General features: G+C 35.1%; 1 protein-coding gene across 4 annotated transcripts in view; it reads left to right on the plus strand.

The window, feature by feature from the left end:
* Positions 1-1,544: 1,544 nt before the first annotated feature.
* spag9b (sperm associated antigen 9b) overlaps positions 1,545-15,596 on the plus strand; it is a 196,500-nt gene continuing 182,448 nt past the window's right edge. For all 4 annotated transcript variants that reach the window (XM_079801693.1, XM_079801695.1, XM_079801694.1 and 1 more), the window contains exon 1: positions 1,545-2,151. In XM_079801693.1, the coding sequence (XP_079657819.1) occupies positions 1,852-2,151 (300 nt within the window). In that variant the 5' untranslated portion in view covers positions 1,545-1,851. The remainder of the gene's footprint in view (positions 2,152-15,596) is intronic.

Here is a 15,596-nt window from a genome sequence, read left to right on the forward strand (position 1 = left end):
ATATATATATATATATATACATTTCTACATACATTCATTTCTATGAATTTCTTTGTATTAATATATACACATATTTATTTATTATATATTTATAAATTTTACATCTAAGTTATATATACATTTATTTATTTATATATATTTATACATATATATATATATATATATATTTTTTTTTAAATATATTTATTCATTTTAAATTATATTTATTTTTATATATTTATTTATATACATTTATACATATATATTTAAATGTATTATATATTTAATATATATCTATATCTATATATCTATACTTATTTTTATATTTATTTATATATATTAATTTATAAATATATATTTATTATATATTTATTAATTTAAAATTTTAATTCTAATTATATATTTATTTTTATTATATTTAAATTTAAATTATATATATATTTCTATGAATTTATTTATATATATATTAATATACATATTTATTAATTTTACATTTAAATTATATATTTATATATATATATATTTATACATATATACATTTATTTATAAATATATATTTATAGATATTTATTTACATGTTTTATTTATTTGAAATTATATTTATTTTTATATATTTATTTATATACATTTATACTTATATATTTAAATGTGTTATATATTTTAAAATATATATATATATCTGTACTTATTTTTATATTTATTTATATATATATTAATTTATAAATATATATTTATTAATTTAAAATGTAAATTCTAATTATATATTTATTTTCATTTATTATATATTTTAAATTTCAATTATATATATATTTCTATGAATTTATTTATATATATATAAATATACATATTTATTAATTATATATTTATTAATTTTACATTTAAATTATATATTTATATATATATATATTTATACATATTTATTTATAAATATATATTTGTATATATATATTTATTTACATGTTTTATTTATTTATATATATATTTATACATTTATAATTATAATATATTTTACATTATATATATTTATATAAATATATATATGCATATTATTTATAAATTTTTATATGTATATATATACATTTATAAATATATATTTATTAATTTTAAATTAAAATTATATGTATTTATATGTATACATATTTATTTATATATGTTTATTTTAATTATTTATTATATACTTTAAATTAATATTGTATATATTTCTATGAATTTATTTATATATATACACATGTATTTATTATATATTTACTAATTTTAAATTATACTTATATTTATATATACATTTATTTAGTTATATTTATTTATATAGGCGGCGTGTGTGTGTGTGTGTGTAAAGTGTGTGTATATATAGTTTGTGAAACGGTGGTCACTTGTTGATTCCCTCTTGACACGTGTAGAAAATGACATAATTAGTCAATCCAGAAGCGATTTAAATGCGATGCTTATATGCAAACATGTAAATGCAAACCGCTAGAGTCAAATAAACAAAACCAAAAAGCAAAAGTTTGATGGGTGTCAACAAACAGGAGCACTGCTTTTCCCGCCCTCGCCCCGCCCACTTCTCCAACGGAGCGTGACGTCATCATGTGACGGTCAGGTCCACTAGTCGCTCCTGTCGGGACTGTACTTAACGACCGCCGTTTAGGACAGATTATCCCGGTCAAACCGTCAAGACGAGTTCGCCTGACAACGGAAAACATTTTCTTTATTTCTCTCGATGTTGAAGCGGTTTCCTAAAAGTTCCTCGTAAATGTCGTCCCGACACTACCGGAACGTCTGGAAGTAAATAAGAGGTCTCGACGGTTAGTTAGCGCGCGAGCTGCTAGCGCGAGCGTCTTAAAGTAAAGTAAGCGGAGTAAAAGCGGAGTAAAGATGGAGTTAGAGGACGGTGTGCTTTACCAAGAGGACCCGGGCACCTCGGCGATGATGTCCGAGCGGGTGTCCGGCTTGGCGAGCTCAATCTACCGCGAGTTCGAGCGGATGATCGGCAGATACGACGAGGACGTAGTGAAGGAACTTATGCCGCTGGTCGTGGCGGTTCTGGAGAACTTGGACTCGGTGTTCGCGGTGAACCAGGATCACGAAGTGGAGCTGGAGCTTCTGAAGGAGGACAACGAGCAGCTCATCACCCAGTACGAGCGCGAGAAGGCGCTGAGGAAGAGCGCGGAGGAGGTGAGGCTCGCGGGCGGAGGGATATTTGACAGCATGAGAGTCAAACTAGGCCACTTGAGTAGCTTTAAAAGTTCACAACATCAGCGTATGCGACTTCTAGAGCAGAGAGAGTCCGTGGAGGGGAAGTGTGTGTGGATAAACAGGCAGATTTAACCCCTGAAGGGTCTGAGGGAAGGTCAGCTGGCTTTTAAAGGGATAGTTCACTCAAAAATGAAAATTAGCCCATGATTCACTCTCCCTTAGGTCATCCTGGGTGTGTGTGACATTCTTCTCAATCTGAGTTATATTAAAACATCTCCTGACTAATCCAAGCTTTATAATGGCAGGCAGTGAATGACTGTTTCTGTTTTGAAGTCCATAAAAGTGCGTCTATCCGTCATAAAAGTGCATCTGTCCATCATAAAAGTGCATCTGTCCGTCATAAAAGTGCATCCGTCCATCATAAAAGTGCATCCGTCCATCATAAAAGTGCATCTGTCCGTCATAAAAGTGCATCCGTCCATCATAAAAGTGCATCTATCCATCATAAAAGTGCATCCGTCCATCATAAAAGTGCATCTGTCCGTCATAAAAGTGCATCCGTCCATCATAAAAGTGCATCTATCCATCATAAAAGTGCATCCGTCCATCATAAAAGTGCATCTGTCCGTCATAAAAGTGCATCCATACATCATAAAAGTGCATCCATACATCATAAAAGTGCATCCGTCCATCATAAAAGTGCATCCGTCCATCATAAAAGTGCATCCATACGTCATAAAAGTGCATCCATACGTCATAAAAGTGCATCCATACGTCATAAAAGTGCATCTATCCATCATAAAAGTACATCCATACATCATAAAAGTGCATCCAAACATTATAAAAGTGCATCTGTCCATCATAAAAGTACATCCGTCCATCATAAAAGTGCATCTGTCCGTCCATCATAAAAGTGCATCTGTCCATCATAAAAGTGCATCCATACGTCATAAAAGTGCATCCATACGTCATAAAAGTGCATCCATACATCATAAAAGTGCATCTATCCATCATAAAAGTGCATCTATCCATCATAAAAGTACATCCATACATCATAAAAGTGCATCCATACATCATAAAAGTGCATCTATCCATCATAAAAGTGCATCCATCCATCATAAAAGTGCATCTATCCATCATAAAAGTGCATCTATCCGCCATAAAAGTGCATCCATCCATCATAAAAGTGCATCTATCCATCATAAAAGTACATCCATACATCATAAAAGTGCATCCGTCCATCATAAAAGTGCATCTATCCATCATAAAAGTGCATCTGTCCATCATAAAAGTGTATCCATACGTCATAAAAGTGCATCCGTCCATCATAAAAGTGCATCCATACATCATAAAAGTGCATCCGTCCATCATAAAAGTGCATCCATACATCATAAAAGTACATCCGTCCATCATAAAAGTGCATCTGTCCGTCATAAAAGTGTATCCATACGTCATAAAAGTGCATCCATACATCATAAAAGTGCATCTGTCCATCATAAAAGTGCATCTGTCCATCATAAGTGCATCTATCTGTCATAAGTGCATCTATCTATCATAAAACTACATTCGTCCATCATAAAAGTGCATCTGTCCGTCATAAAAGTGCATCTATCCATCATAAAAGTGCATCTGTCCATCATAAAAGTGCTTCTATCCATCATAAAAGTGCATCTATCCATCATAAAAGTGCATCCGTCCATCATAAAAGTGCATCTGTCCGTCATAAAAGTGCATCTGTCCATCATAAAAGTGCTTCTATCCATCATAAGTGCATCCATACATCATAAAACTACATTCGTCCATCATAAAAGTGCATCCATACATCATAAAAGTGCATCTGTCCGTCATAAAAGTGCATCTGTCCGTCATAAAAGTGCATCTATCCATCATAAAAGTGCATCTGTCCATCATAAAAGTGCTTCTATCCATCATAAGTGCATCCATACATCATAAAACTACATTCGTCCATCATAAAAGTGCATCCATACATCATAAAAGTGCATCTGTCCGTCATAAAAGTGCATCTGTCCGTCATAAAAGTGCATCCGTCCATCATAAAAGTGCATCTGTCCGTCATAAAAGTGCATCTATCCATCATAAAAGTGCATCTATCCATCATAAAAGTGCATCTATCCGTCCATCATAAAAGTGCATCTGTCCATCATAAAAGTGCATCTATCCGTCCATCATAAAAGTGCATCTGTCCATCATAAAAGTGCATCTATCCATCATAAAAGTGCATCTGTCCATCATAAAAGTGCATCTGTCCATCATAAAAGTGCATCTGTCCATCATAAAAGTGCATCTGTCCGTCATAAAAGTGCATCTGTCCGTCATAAAAGTGCATCTGTCCATCATAAAAGTGCATCTGTCCGTCATAAAAGTGCATCTGTCCGTCATAAAAGTGCATCTGTCCATCATAAAAGTGCATCCGTCCATCATAAAAGTGCATCTGTCCGTCCATCATAAAAGTGCATCTGTCCATCCATCATAAAAGTGCATCTGTCCATCATAAAAGTGCATCTGTCCATCATAAAAGTGCATCTGTCCGTCATAAAAGTGCATCTGTCCATCATAAAAGTGCATCTGTCCGTCATAAAAGTGCATCTGTCCGTCATAAAAGTGCATCTGTCCGTCATAAAAGTGCATCTGTCCATCATAAAAGTGCATCCATACATCATAAAAGTGCATCTGTCCGTCCATCATAAAAGTGCATCTGTCCATCCATCATAAAAGTGCATCTGTCCGTCATAAAAGTGCATCTGTCCGTCATAAAAGTGCATCTGTCCATCATAAAAGTGCATCCGTCCATCATAAAAGTGCATCTGTCCGTCATAAAAGTGCATCCATACATCATAAAAGTGCATCCATACATCATAAAAGTGCATCCGTCCATCATAAAAGTGCATCCGTCCATCATAAAAGTGCATCCATACGTCATAAAAGTGCATCCATACGTCATAAAAGTGCATCCATACGTCATAAAAGTGCATCCATACATCATAAAAGTGCATCTATCCATCATAAAAGTACATCCATACATCATAAAAGTGCATCCAAACATTATAAAAGTGCATCTGTCCATCATAAAAGTACATCCGTCCATCATAAAAGTGCATCTGTCCGCCCATCATAAAAGTGCATCTGTCCATCATAAAAGTGCATCCATACGTCATAAAAGTGCATCCATACGTCATAAAAGTGCATCCATACATCATAAAAGTGCATCTATCCATCATAAAAGTGCATCTATCCATCATAAAAGTACATCCATACATCATAAAAGTGCATCCATACATCATAAAAGTGCATCTATCCATCATAAAAGTGCATCCATCCATCATAAAAGTGCATCTATCCATCATAAAAGTGCATCTATCCGCCATAAAAGTGCATCCATCCATCATAAAAGTACATCCATACATCATAAAAGTGCATCCGTCCATCATAAAAGTGCATCTATCCATCATAAAAGTGCATCTGTCCATCATAAAAGTGTATCCATACGTCATAAAAGTGCATCCGTCCATCATAAAAGTGCATCCATACATCATAAAAGTGCATCCGTCCATCATAAAAGTGCATCCATACATCATAAAAGTATATCCGTCCATCATAAAAGTGCATCTGTCCGTCATAAAAGTGTATCCATACGTCATAAAAGTGCATCCATACATCATAAAAGTGCATCTGTCCATCATAAAAGTGCATCTGTCCATCATAAGTGCATCTATCTGTCATAAGTGCATCTATCTATCATAAAACTACATTCGTCCATCATAAAAGTGCATCTGTCCGTCATAAAAGTGCATCTATCCATCATAAAAGTGCATCTGTCCATCATAAAAGTGCTTCTATCCATCATAAGTGCATCCATACATCATAAAACTACATTCGTCCATCATAAAAGTGCATCCATACATCATAAAAGTGCATCTGTCCGTCATAAAAGTGCATCTGTCCGTCATAAAAGTGCATCTATCCATCATAAAAGTGCATCTGTCCGTCATAAAAGTGCATCTATCCATCATAAAAGTGCATCTATCCGTCATAAAAGTGCATCTGTCCATCATAAAAGTGCTTCTATCCATCATAAGTGGATCCATACATCATAAAACTACATTCGTCCATCATAAAAGTGCATCCATACATCATAAAAGTGCATCTGTCCGTCATAAAAGTGCATCTGTCCGTCATAAAAGTGCATCTATCCATCATAAAAGTGCATCTGTCCGTCATAAAAGTGCATCTATCCATCATAAAAGTGCATCTATCCATCATAAAAGTGCATCTATCCGTCCATCATAAAAGTGCATCTGTCCATCATAAAAGTGCATCTATCCGTCCATCATAAAAGTGCATCTGTCCATCATAAAAGTGCATCTATCCATCATAAAAGTGCATCTGTCCATCATAAAAGTGCATCTGTCCATCATAAAAGTGCATCTGTCCATCATAAAAGTGCATCTGTCCATCATAAAAGTGCATCTGTCCGTCCATCATAAAAGTGCATCCGTCCATCCATCATAAAAGTGCATCTGTCCATCATAAAAGTGCATCTGTCCATCATAAAAGTGCATCTGTCCGTCATAAAAGTGCATCTGTCCATCATAAAAGTGCATCTGTCCGTCATAAAAGTGCATCTGTCCATCATAAAAGTGCATCTGTCCGTCATAAAAGTGCATCTGTCCGTCATAAAAGTGCATCTGTCCGTCATAAAAGTGCATCTGTCCATCATAAAAGTGCATCCATACATCATAAAAGTGCATCTGTCCGTCCATCATAAAAGTGCATCTGTCCATCCATCATAAAAGTGCATCTGTCCGTCATAAAAGTGCATCTGTCCGTCATAAAAGTGCATCTGTCCATCATAAAAGTGCATCCATACATCATAAAAGTGCATCTGTCCGTCATAAAAGTGCATCTGTCCGTCATAAAAGTGCATCTGTCCATCATAAAAGTGCATCCATACATCATAAAAGTGCATCTGTCCGTCCATCATAAAAGTGCATCTGTCCATCCATCATAAAAGTGCATCTGTCCATCATAAAAGTGCATCTGTCCGTCCATCATAAAAGTGCATCTGTCCATCCATCATAAAAGTGCATCTGTCCGTCATAAAAGTGCATCTGTCCGTCCATCATAAAAGTGTATCTGTCCGTCCATCATAAAAGTGTATCTGTCCGTCCATCATAAAAGTGCATCTGTCCATCATAAATGTGCATCTGTCCGTCATAAAAGTGCATCTGTCCATCCATCATAAAAGTGCATCCGTCCATCATAAAAGTGCATCTGTCCGTCCATCATAAAAGTGCATCTGTCCGTCATAAAAGTGCATCTATCCATCATAAAAGTGCATCCATCCATCATAAAAGTGCATCTGTCCGTCATAAAAGTGCATCTGTCCGTCCATCATAAAAGTGCATCTGTCCGTCATAAAAGTGCATCTATCCATCATAAAAGTGCATCCGTCCATCATAAAAGTGCATCTGTCCATCATAAAAGTGCATCCGTCCATCATAAAAGTGCATCTGTCCGTCATAAAAGTGCATCTGTCCGTCCATCATAAAAGTGCATCTGTCCGTCATAAAAGTGCATCTATCCATCATAAAAGTGCATCCGTCCATCATAAAAGTGCATCTGTCCATCATAAAAGTGCATCCGTCCATCATAAAAGTGCATCTGTCCATCATAAAAGTGCATCTGTCCGTCATAAAAGTGCATCCATACATCATAAAAGTGCATCCATACGTCATAAAAGTGCATCCGTCCATCATAAAAGTGCTTCTATCCATTATAAAAGTGCATCTGTCCGTCATAAAAGTGCATCCATACATCATAAAAGTGCATCCGTCCATCATAAAAGTGCATCCATCCATCATAAAAGTGCATCTGTCCGTCATAAAAGTGCATCTATCCATCATAAAAGTGCATCCGTCCATCATAAAAGTGCATCTGTCCATCATAAAAGTGCATCCGTCCATCATAAAAGTGCATCTGTCCATCATAAAAGTGCATCTGTCCGTCATAAAAGTGCATCCATACATCATAAAAGTGCATCCATACGTCATAAAAGTGCATCCGTCCATCATAAAAGTGCTTCTATCCATTATAAAAGTGCATCTGTCCGTCATAAAAGTGCATCCATACATCATAAAAGTGCATCCGTCCATCATAAAAGTGCTTCTATCCATCATAAGTGCATCTATCTATCATAAAACTACATTCGTCCATCATAAAAGTGCATCCATACATCATAAAAGTGCATCCGTCCATCATAAAAGTGCATCTGTCCATCATAAATGTGCATCCGTTCATCATAAAAGTGCTTCTATCCATCATAAATGTGCTTCTATCCATCATAAAAGTGCTTCTATCCATCATAAGTGCATCTATCTATCATAAAACTACATTCGTCCATCATAAATGTGCATCCGTTCATCATAAAAGTGCTTCTATCCATCATAAAAGTGCTTCTATCCATCATAAAAGTGCTTCTATCCATCATAAGTGCATCTATCTATCATAAAACTACATTCGTCCATCATAAAAGTGCATCTGTCCATCATGAAAGTGCATCTGTCCATCATAAAAGTGCATCTATCCATCATAAAAGTGCATCCGTACATCATAAAAGTGCATCTGTCCATCATAAAAGTGCATCTATCCATCATAAAAGTGCATCTATCCATCATAAAAGTGCATCCGTCCATCATAAAAGTGCATCTGTCCATCATAAAAGTGCATCCGTCCATCATAAAAGTACATCTGTCCATCATGAAAGTGCATCTGTCCATCATAAAAGTGCATCTGTCCGTCATAAAAGTGCTTCTATCCATCATAAGTGCATCTATTGATCATAAAACTACATTCGTCAATCATAAAAGTGCATCCATCCATAATAAAACTACATTATAAAACCACAGCTCACTGAGGGGGCGGGGTCTGTGCTGATAGGGCGGAGTCTGTCAGTAGTCATGGGCGGGGCCTAAGCATTGGTTACATCACATTGCCTAGAAACTGCAAACGGCTTATTCTGAGAGTGATTTATGAGGATTAAAAAGAGGAGTGAGTGGATTTGGACCATTATAGTGTGGTTGTGTAACACTGCAAACACACATTTATGTTCACAAAAGTGTAAGAATAGCCAGCAAAACTATGATTATGTCAGAAATAGATGTTTCCAGTGGTCACATTACTTCACATTTGTGCGTTGTTTCCATTTGGATACGAGTCCAGGCTTTGCATGTGAGAAGGGGAAGTCAAGTCTCTAATGTTTTTAAGACACACCTAATGTTTACAAGCCATGACTTGTAGTTGTAATGTGATTATTATGTATTGCGTCATGCATAAGTCGGCTAAACACTTCTAATTTCCCCGCATTTTGAGTCGGGCCCCTGAGGGTCGATCATTTAAACAATCAAAAATAGTAATATACTCATGCCTGTCACGATTACACATTTTGCTGGACGATAAATTAGCCAAAAAATTATTACGATAAACGATAATATTATCGTTCTGGATCTAAAATAATGATAATGGCATAATAATGCAGGTACACCTTTTCAAAGAGCAATAAACTTTTAATTCTAAAGACTATTTAACACTGAAAACGGAAAGCATTTTAAATATCGGCGGTATATATAGGCGGTCGGCCGAAAGTTTACTTGATAAAGTTTTAAATATGGATATTTTTCTTACACAAACGCATTGATTCGCTTCAGAAGGCCTTTATTAACACCCCAGAGCCGTGTGGAGCAGTTATATGATGGATAGATGCACTTTTTATGGACTTCAAAAACAGAGCAACTATTACTGCTATTATAAAGCTTGGATTAGCCTGGACTTTTGTAATATAACTCAGATAATAAGAATGTCACACACACCTCGGATGACTTGAGGGAGAGTAAATCATGGGCTAATTTTCATTTTTGGGTGAACTATTCCTTTAATAATAGGCTAATTACTATATCCCTCTCTTCTACATTAAATTAGTTTGCGTTAACGGCTAGTTGATAAACTAATAAATAATAAATTATAATGATAACCATTTATTTCTACATGTGGAGGATGGATTTTTCCTGCCACACAAAGCAGTGTTTTTAAGGTGATGATTGGTTATCAATGTGAAGCTTGTACTGTATTTAGAAGATATTGTATTCTTACATTACCAAGATAAAGACTGACATTTTGTTAATTAAACAAAAAGCACTTTGTTATAAAAATGACTTTTTTTTGTTTTTGTTAGATGTATTTTGACTACTTTTTGTATGTTGTAAAATTAGATAATGAAGATATATTAACATTAAAAAAAAACATTTAATAGGGCCTAATTGATTAATTTTGCCCTCACTCAATGTTGGTTCGCCTCTGGTCCTAAATCACGGCTGTGTTCCCAAATATTATATTATTTATTATATTCATAACGAATCTTAATGCAAAGAGCAGCTCCTAGAGACAAAATTCTTAGAAATGTGGGCGTTTACTCTTAAAATCAACTAAAAAATCCTAGTAAAGAAAAAAGTAATTCAGAAAGCATCTTAACCCTTAAAAGAGGTCTTAAGATCAAATTTGTTAGAAGCACAGACGAGGACTTTTAAGAGGCTTAAGAGTTTCTTTAGCAGTGGAGAAAATGGCGGAAAGACGAAGAGGGAGAAGAAATGTGTTGCAGACGATGGATGACAGTGACTTAAGATGCTATAGATTAGATCATGTTTGTTGCATTAAACCCAACTTACAAACCACCAATTAAATAGACATGCCAGCAATCAGTGGAACTGGAAAGAGTGGAGCAATGTTTATAGTTCTAAGCCAATCAAATACCTTATAGGAAATGAACAGCATGGTAAATAATAAAAGGATTTATATACACTGAAAAAAATTATTTGTTGAATTTACTAAAAAATGTTATCGTAAGTGGTCGCAATCAATTTATTTGATCTCAATTTAAACAAAAACACATGCAATTCCCATAAAACTAATTAATATTTTCAAATCAAAATCAAAAAACTACATTTAAATTATTTAAACGAGCACAAATTAATTATGCTTAATTTAATCGGGCCATAATAATTTTTTTCAGTGTACATATATATAATGTGTGTGTGTGTGTGTGTGTGTGTGAGAGTGAGAGAGAACGGTAAAATAGGACAATTTGCGCTTGTAATTTCAAAGTGAAGGCTTAGAATAGACCCTATACTTAAAAGCGCTCCTTTTTTCCCCTTTTTGGACAACCAACCAATCACAGTCTTCAAAAGCCTGTGTCACCCGTAGCAACAGGGTTAGCCCCGCCTCTTCACTGAGATAAAGCTTTTGTATTTTGCTTGCTCAGAGTTGCTCTCAGATCGGTCCCGAATAGCTCTTAAGCTAAGACTCATACGGACAAGTTTTTAAGCTAAATTAGGAGTTTTCTGAGAGGACTCTTAGAATCTTTATGAATACGGGCCCTGGAGAACATGGAAGCGTTTCGGGATTGGGATGAGGCAGGAATGACACACGCTTTACACTTATGAATCATTTAAACTGAACGTCTCCTGACGGATTAAACTCGCAGGTTTGATAGTCATTTTAATGAAACACATTTTCGTGAAGGCAACTGTACATGGACTAGTCAATTAGTGGTGAGCCATACCATAATTAGGGCTCCCAAATTCCATGTTTTTCTTTTTTTTCTGGATACAGTTTTAATAGTTTCATTAAAGAGCATATTGCAGGTATATAACCTCGTATGAAAATACCATATGAAAAGTTAATGCATTGTTTACAAGACATAAGGGCACAAATTTAGTTGAAAAAGTGAGTTAAAAAAAAAAGTTTCTTAACATCGCGTCATTTTACACCTTGATTAGGGTTGGGTGCCGCTCACATTTTAACCGGTATCCAACGGTACCTTTTTTCGGTACTTTTTCGGTACTTTAGGGATGTTTACATCAATAACTGTAAAGAACCTGTAAGTCGTTTATAGAAGTGTTATTCAATTCAAATGTATTTGTATAGCGCTTTTCACGACACATATCGTTTCAAAGCAGCTTCACAGAAAATGCATCTACATTACAATTTAAATTGATTTGTACATGTTACATTGTACATATACAAAGCACACAGATTAGCTAACCATCTATTATTAATCAATATAATAACTATGGCACAGAAATAAGTGAAATAAGAATACATGTTGTTTATTGACATTACGCCAGAGCTGCCCTTCTCTCCGTTTGCCATCGTCTGTGATATTTACTAGTAACTAGTAGGCTACTTAAATTAATTAATAAAAACAACCATATTATTATTTCTTTTCTTTTTAATTTAATTTCTATGAAAATATTTCCTGGTTCTTTACTGGTAATCAAATGAAGACAAAAGACATGAATTTAATTCAACTTTTTTTGTCATACAAAGCTGCACAACTGAGCTTTATACGGTTAAAATTAAAACATGAAGAAAAATGGTAATTTATTAAAAAATTAAGTTTTGATCATTTATTATTATTACATTAGTGTTAGTATTATTATTACTTTGAGAGTATCTAAATTCTACTGTACAACAGTGATGTATTTGTCAAGTTAGCCGAACTTCTATTTTGACGGGTTGCCACGAAGACCTTTTGAGTTTCTGTGTGTTTATGACGGTAGTTTTTCTCAAATGAAACGGTAAAATGCTCATAAAGTGACTCTCAGTGGCTCTGGAGATGACGTTTGTGTGTTCATGTCCTCATATGAGACTCAGAGATGGAAACATGCAACCAGTGTTGGGGAAAATTACTTTGAAAAGTAATGCATTACAATATTGCGTTACTCCCTTAAAAAGTAACTAATTGAGGTACTTAGTTACTTTTTAAGAAAAGTAATGCGTTACGTTACTTTTGCGTTACTTTCTCACCTGTACTTGTTTTTGTTTTTGTTTATAACAAAAAAAGTTATATTTTTGTGCAGCGGTAAAGACCTCTTCATACCAAAATGTAAATAATAAGTAAAAATGCAGATTCCCTCATGAACACTAGAGGGCGCAGCTCTGGATAATGGAGAATAGATGCAGGAGAAAAAAGTTTTACCAATAAAAACAAAAAATCTGGTCATTTTCATCATCAAAGGTCAGCAGCAAGACATTGGTAAATTAAATAAAGGTAGATTATGCATACAAATAGTTGTTTTATTTAACATTTAATTATTTGAGGTTTGAGTACTCTGATTTTGCATTTGACTGATTTTATTCATTTTGAGGAGAACAGAATCTTTATTGTGCAAGTGAAATAAATAAATGCTCACATTTAGTCTAGAACTACAATAACCCTCATGTTCACACACACACACACACACACACACACACACACACACACACACACACACACACACACACACACACACACACACACACACACACACACACACACACACGCCTCTGCTCTTATTTTTCTCCACATGGGGGCAGGAGAGCTGTCAGTCAAATTAATGTGAAAAAGTAACTCAGATATTTTGTTGTAAATTTGAAACTTAAAGGAACTGTATGTAAGAAATGTATTTCAATTAATCATAAAATGGCCCTGATATGTCACTAGACATTAAGAAATCATGTTAATTTCAAATACTTATATCACTGACAACGGTTGTCCGGCCAAGATATTGTCATTGTAAAAGTGAAGTTGCAGCCCTCAACTGATGTTGATGTTGTCATGTTGTGTCATGCCTGAAGCCCCGCCCTCCACCTGTCGACCAATCACGAAGTCCGTAGTGTTTCTGCATTCGGGTCGCCAGCTCTAGTTACCACAGCTGCAGCTACAAACTTTTAGGATAAACAATGTCTAACTTTACGAAACCTAAACGACCTCGTTATGAATCAGAAAAACGTCGTGACAGTGTCCGAAATAAAACAAGGATTTGTATAAGAGACGCCTTTGAAAGATGGAGACGGCTGAAAACGGAGAATAATTTGAAGACTGATGCCAACGTTGCTAATTTTCTCCTGGACAGGTAAGGTTCATCTATGTTTGGCTAACTTGTACTTAATGTAAATTTCAAATATTCATGACAGTCGAACAAAGTTATGCATGTTCGTGCAAAGTAACGTTAGGTTAGCGCAGATGGAGGAGGTGGGTCATTGAATTGAAAAGGTAACGTTAAGGAATTGTTTGGTAAATAAAAACGGCGATTGCTAGCATTAGTAACGCATTATCAGAGCCGGTTTCTCTGTCATTATGCTGGACGCTGAGGAAAACAACATTAGCACGCCTATTAGCACTGTGTAAACGCATTTGAGACAGTAGCCTAACGTTACCTCGGTAAACATTATTCCTCATTCGTTCTTCGCATAAATAGTGGACAAAACGTGCTGCAAGTTGACCTGTATGACCATTGCTAATGTTATTTAGCTTTGCTGTAATTTTACTATAGTATTTTTTCATGTGGGAATGCACTGTCACATACGAGCGTTCATATTTACGATTATATTTGGCTAATCGCCATTAGTAAATTTTTGCGATTCATAATTACTTCACAAAACATCGCTCTTGAAGCATAAACATAATTAACAGAAAGAAAAACAAATTGATGATTGCAGTACCAGTTTTGGCCACAGTCCTACATACAGCTCCTTTAATGTGTTACTTTACTAGTTACTTGGAAAAAGCCAAAGTTTGTGTGTTTTTGTGTGTGTGTGTGTGTGTGTGTGTGTGTGTGAGGTAAACCGCGAGTAAACGGCATTCATTCGCACAGAGACACGCAGGATTCAGATTTAAAGTCTTTTTGCGGTTTAATATTCACAGACGCTTGTCTATATATCACTCTGAATAATGACGTGCACTGAGCGCTCTCTTCTCCCCGTCAATAGTAGACACGCCCCTTACTGCTGATTGGCTATAAGTTTGTTTTAGTCCTCGGCCCGAGACACTTTACTAAAGCATTGTTGAAATATCACTTACCCCACATTTACCCCATCAAACAACAAAGGACAAAGAGAAAATCACTCACCGCTTTTGACTGAATAACTTTTGTAGCTTTAATAAGGAATAATGATTAATTTATACAGTGAAGATCAGGGCTCTGAACCGGTTCAAGGAACGAAAACGAAAACCGGAAATTAACGAAATTTTGAGAGGAACGAAAACGAAATCAAAATCAATTTGAATCGTTCTGAACAGAAACGTTAATTTGAAATGAGCATTAACCGGTTAATAACGTTATGTTATCGTTCTCTTTAATATTTTAATTTGGCAGTGCCCAATCATGAATAGAGTAGTTCAGCATGTGATGTGAAATGTCATCTGTGAATTTACCGTCAGTGTGAGCGCATTTACACGCCTCAAGTACATTTATTCCCCACTGAGGTCTTCAATGAAAGCGCAGGTATTCTTTTCGTACGTTTAAATAATCAGTTCGGACTTTAAGCTCAAATAGTCTGATTTAGGCTAGTTTGTGGATTCAGTTTAAGCC

The sequence above is a fragment of the Gobio gobio genome, assembly GCF_949357685.1.
Source record: "Gobio gobio genome assembly, chromosome: 20".
Lineage (NCBI taxonomy): Eukaryota > Metazoa > Chordata > Actinopteri > Cypriniformes > Gobionidae > Gobio > Gobio gobio.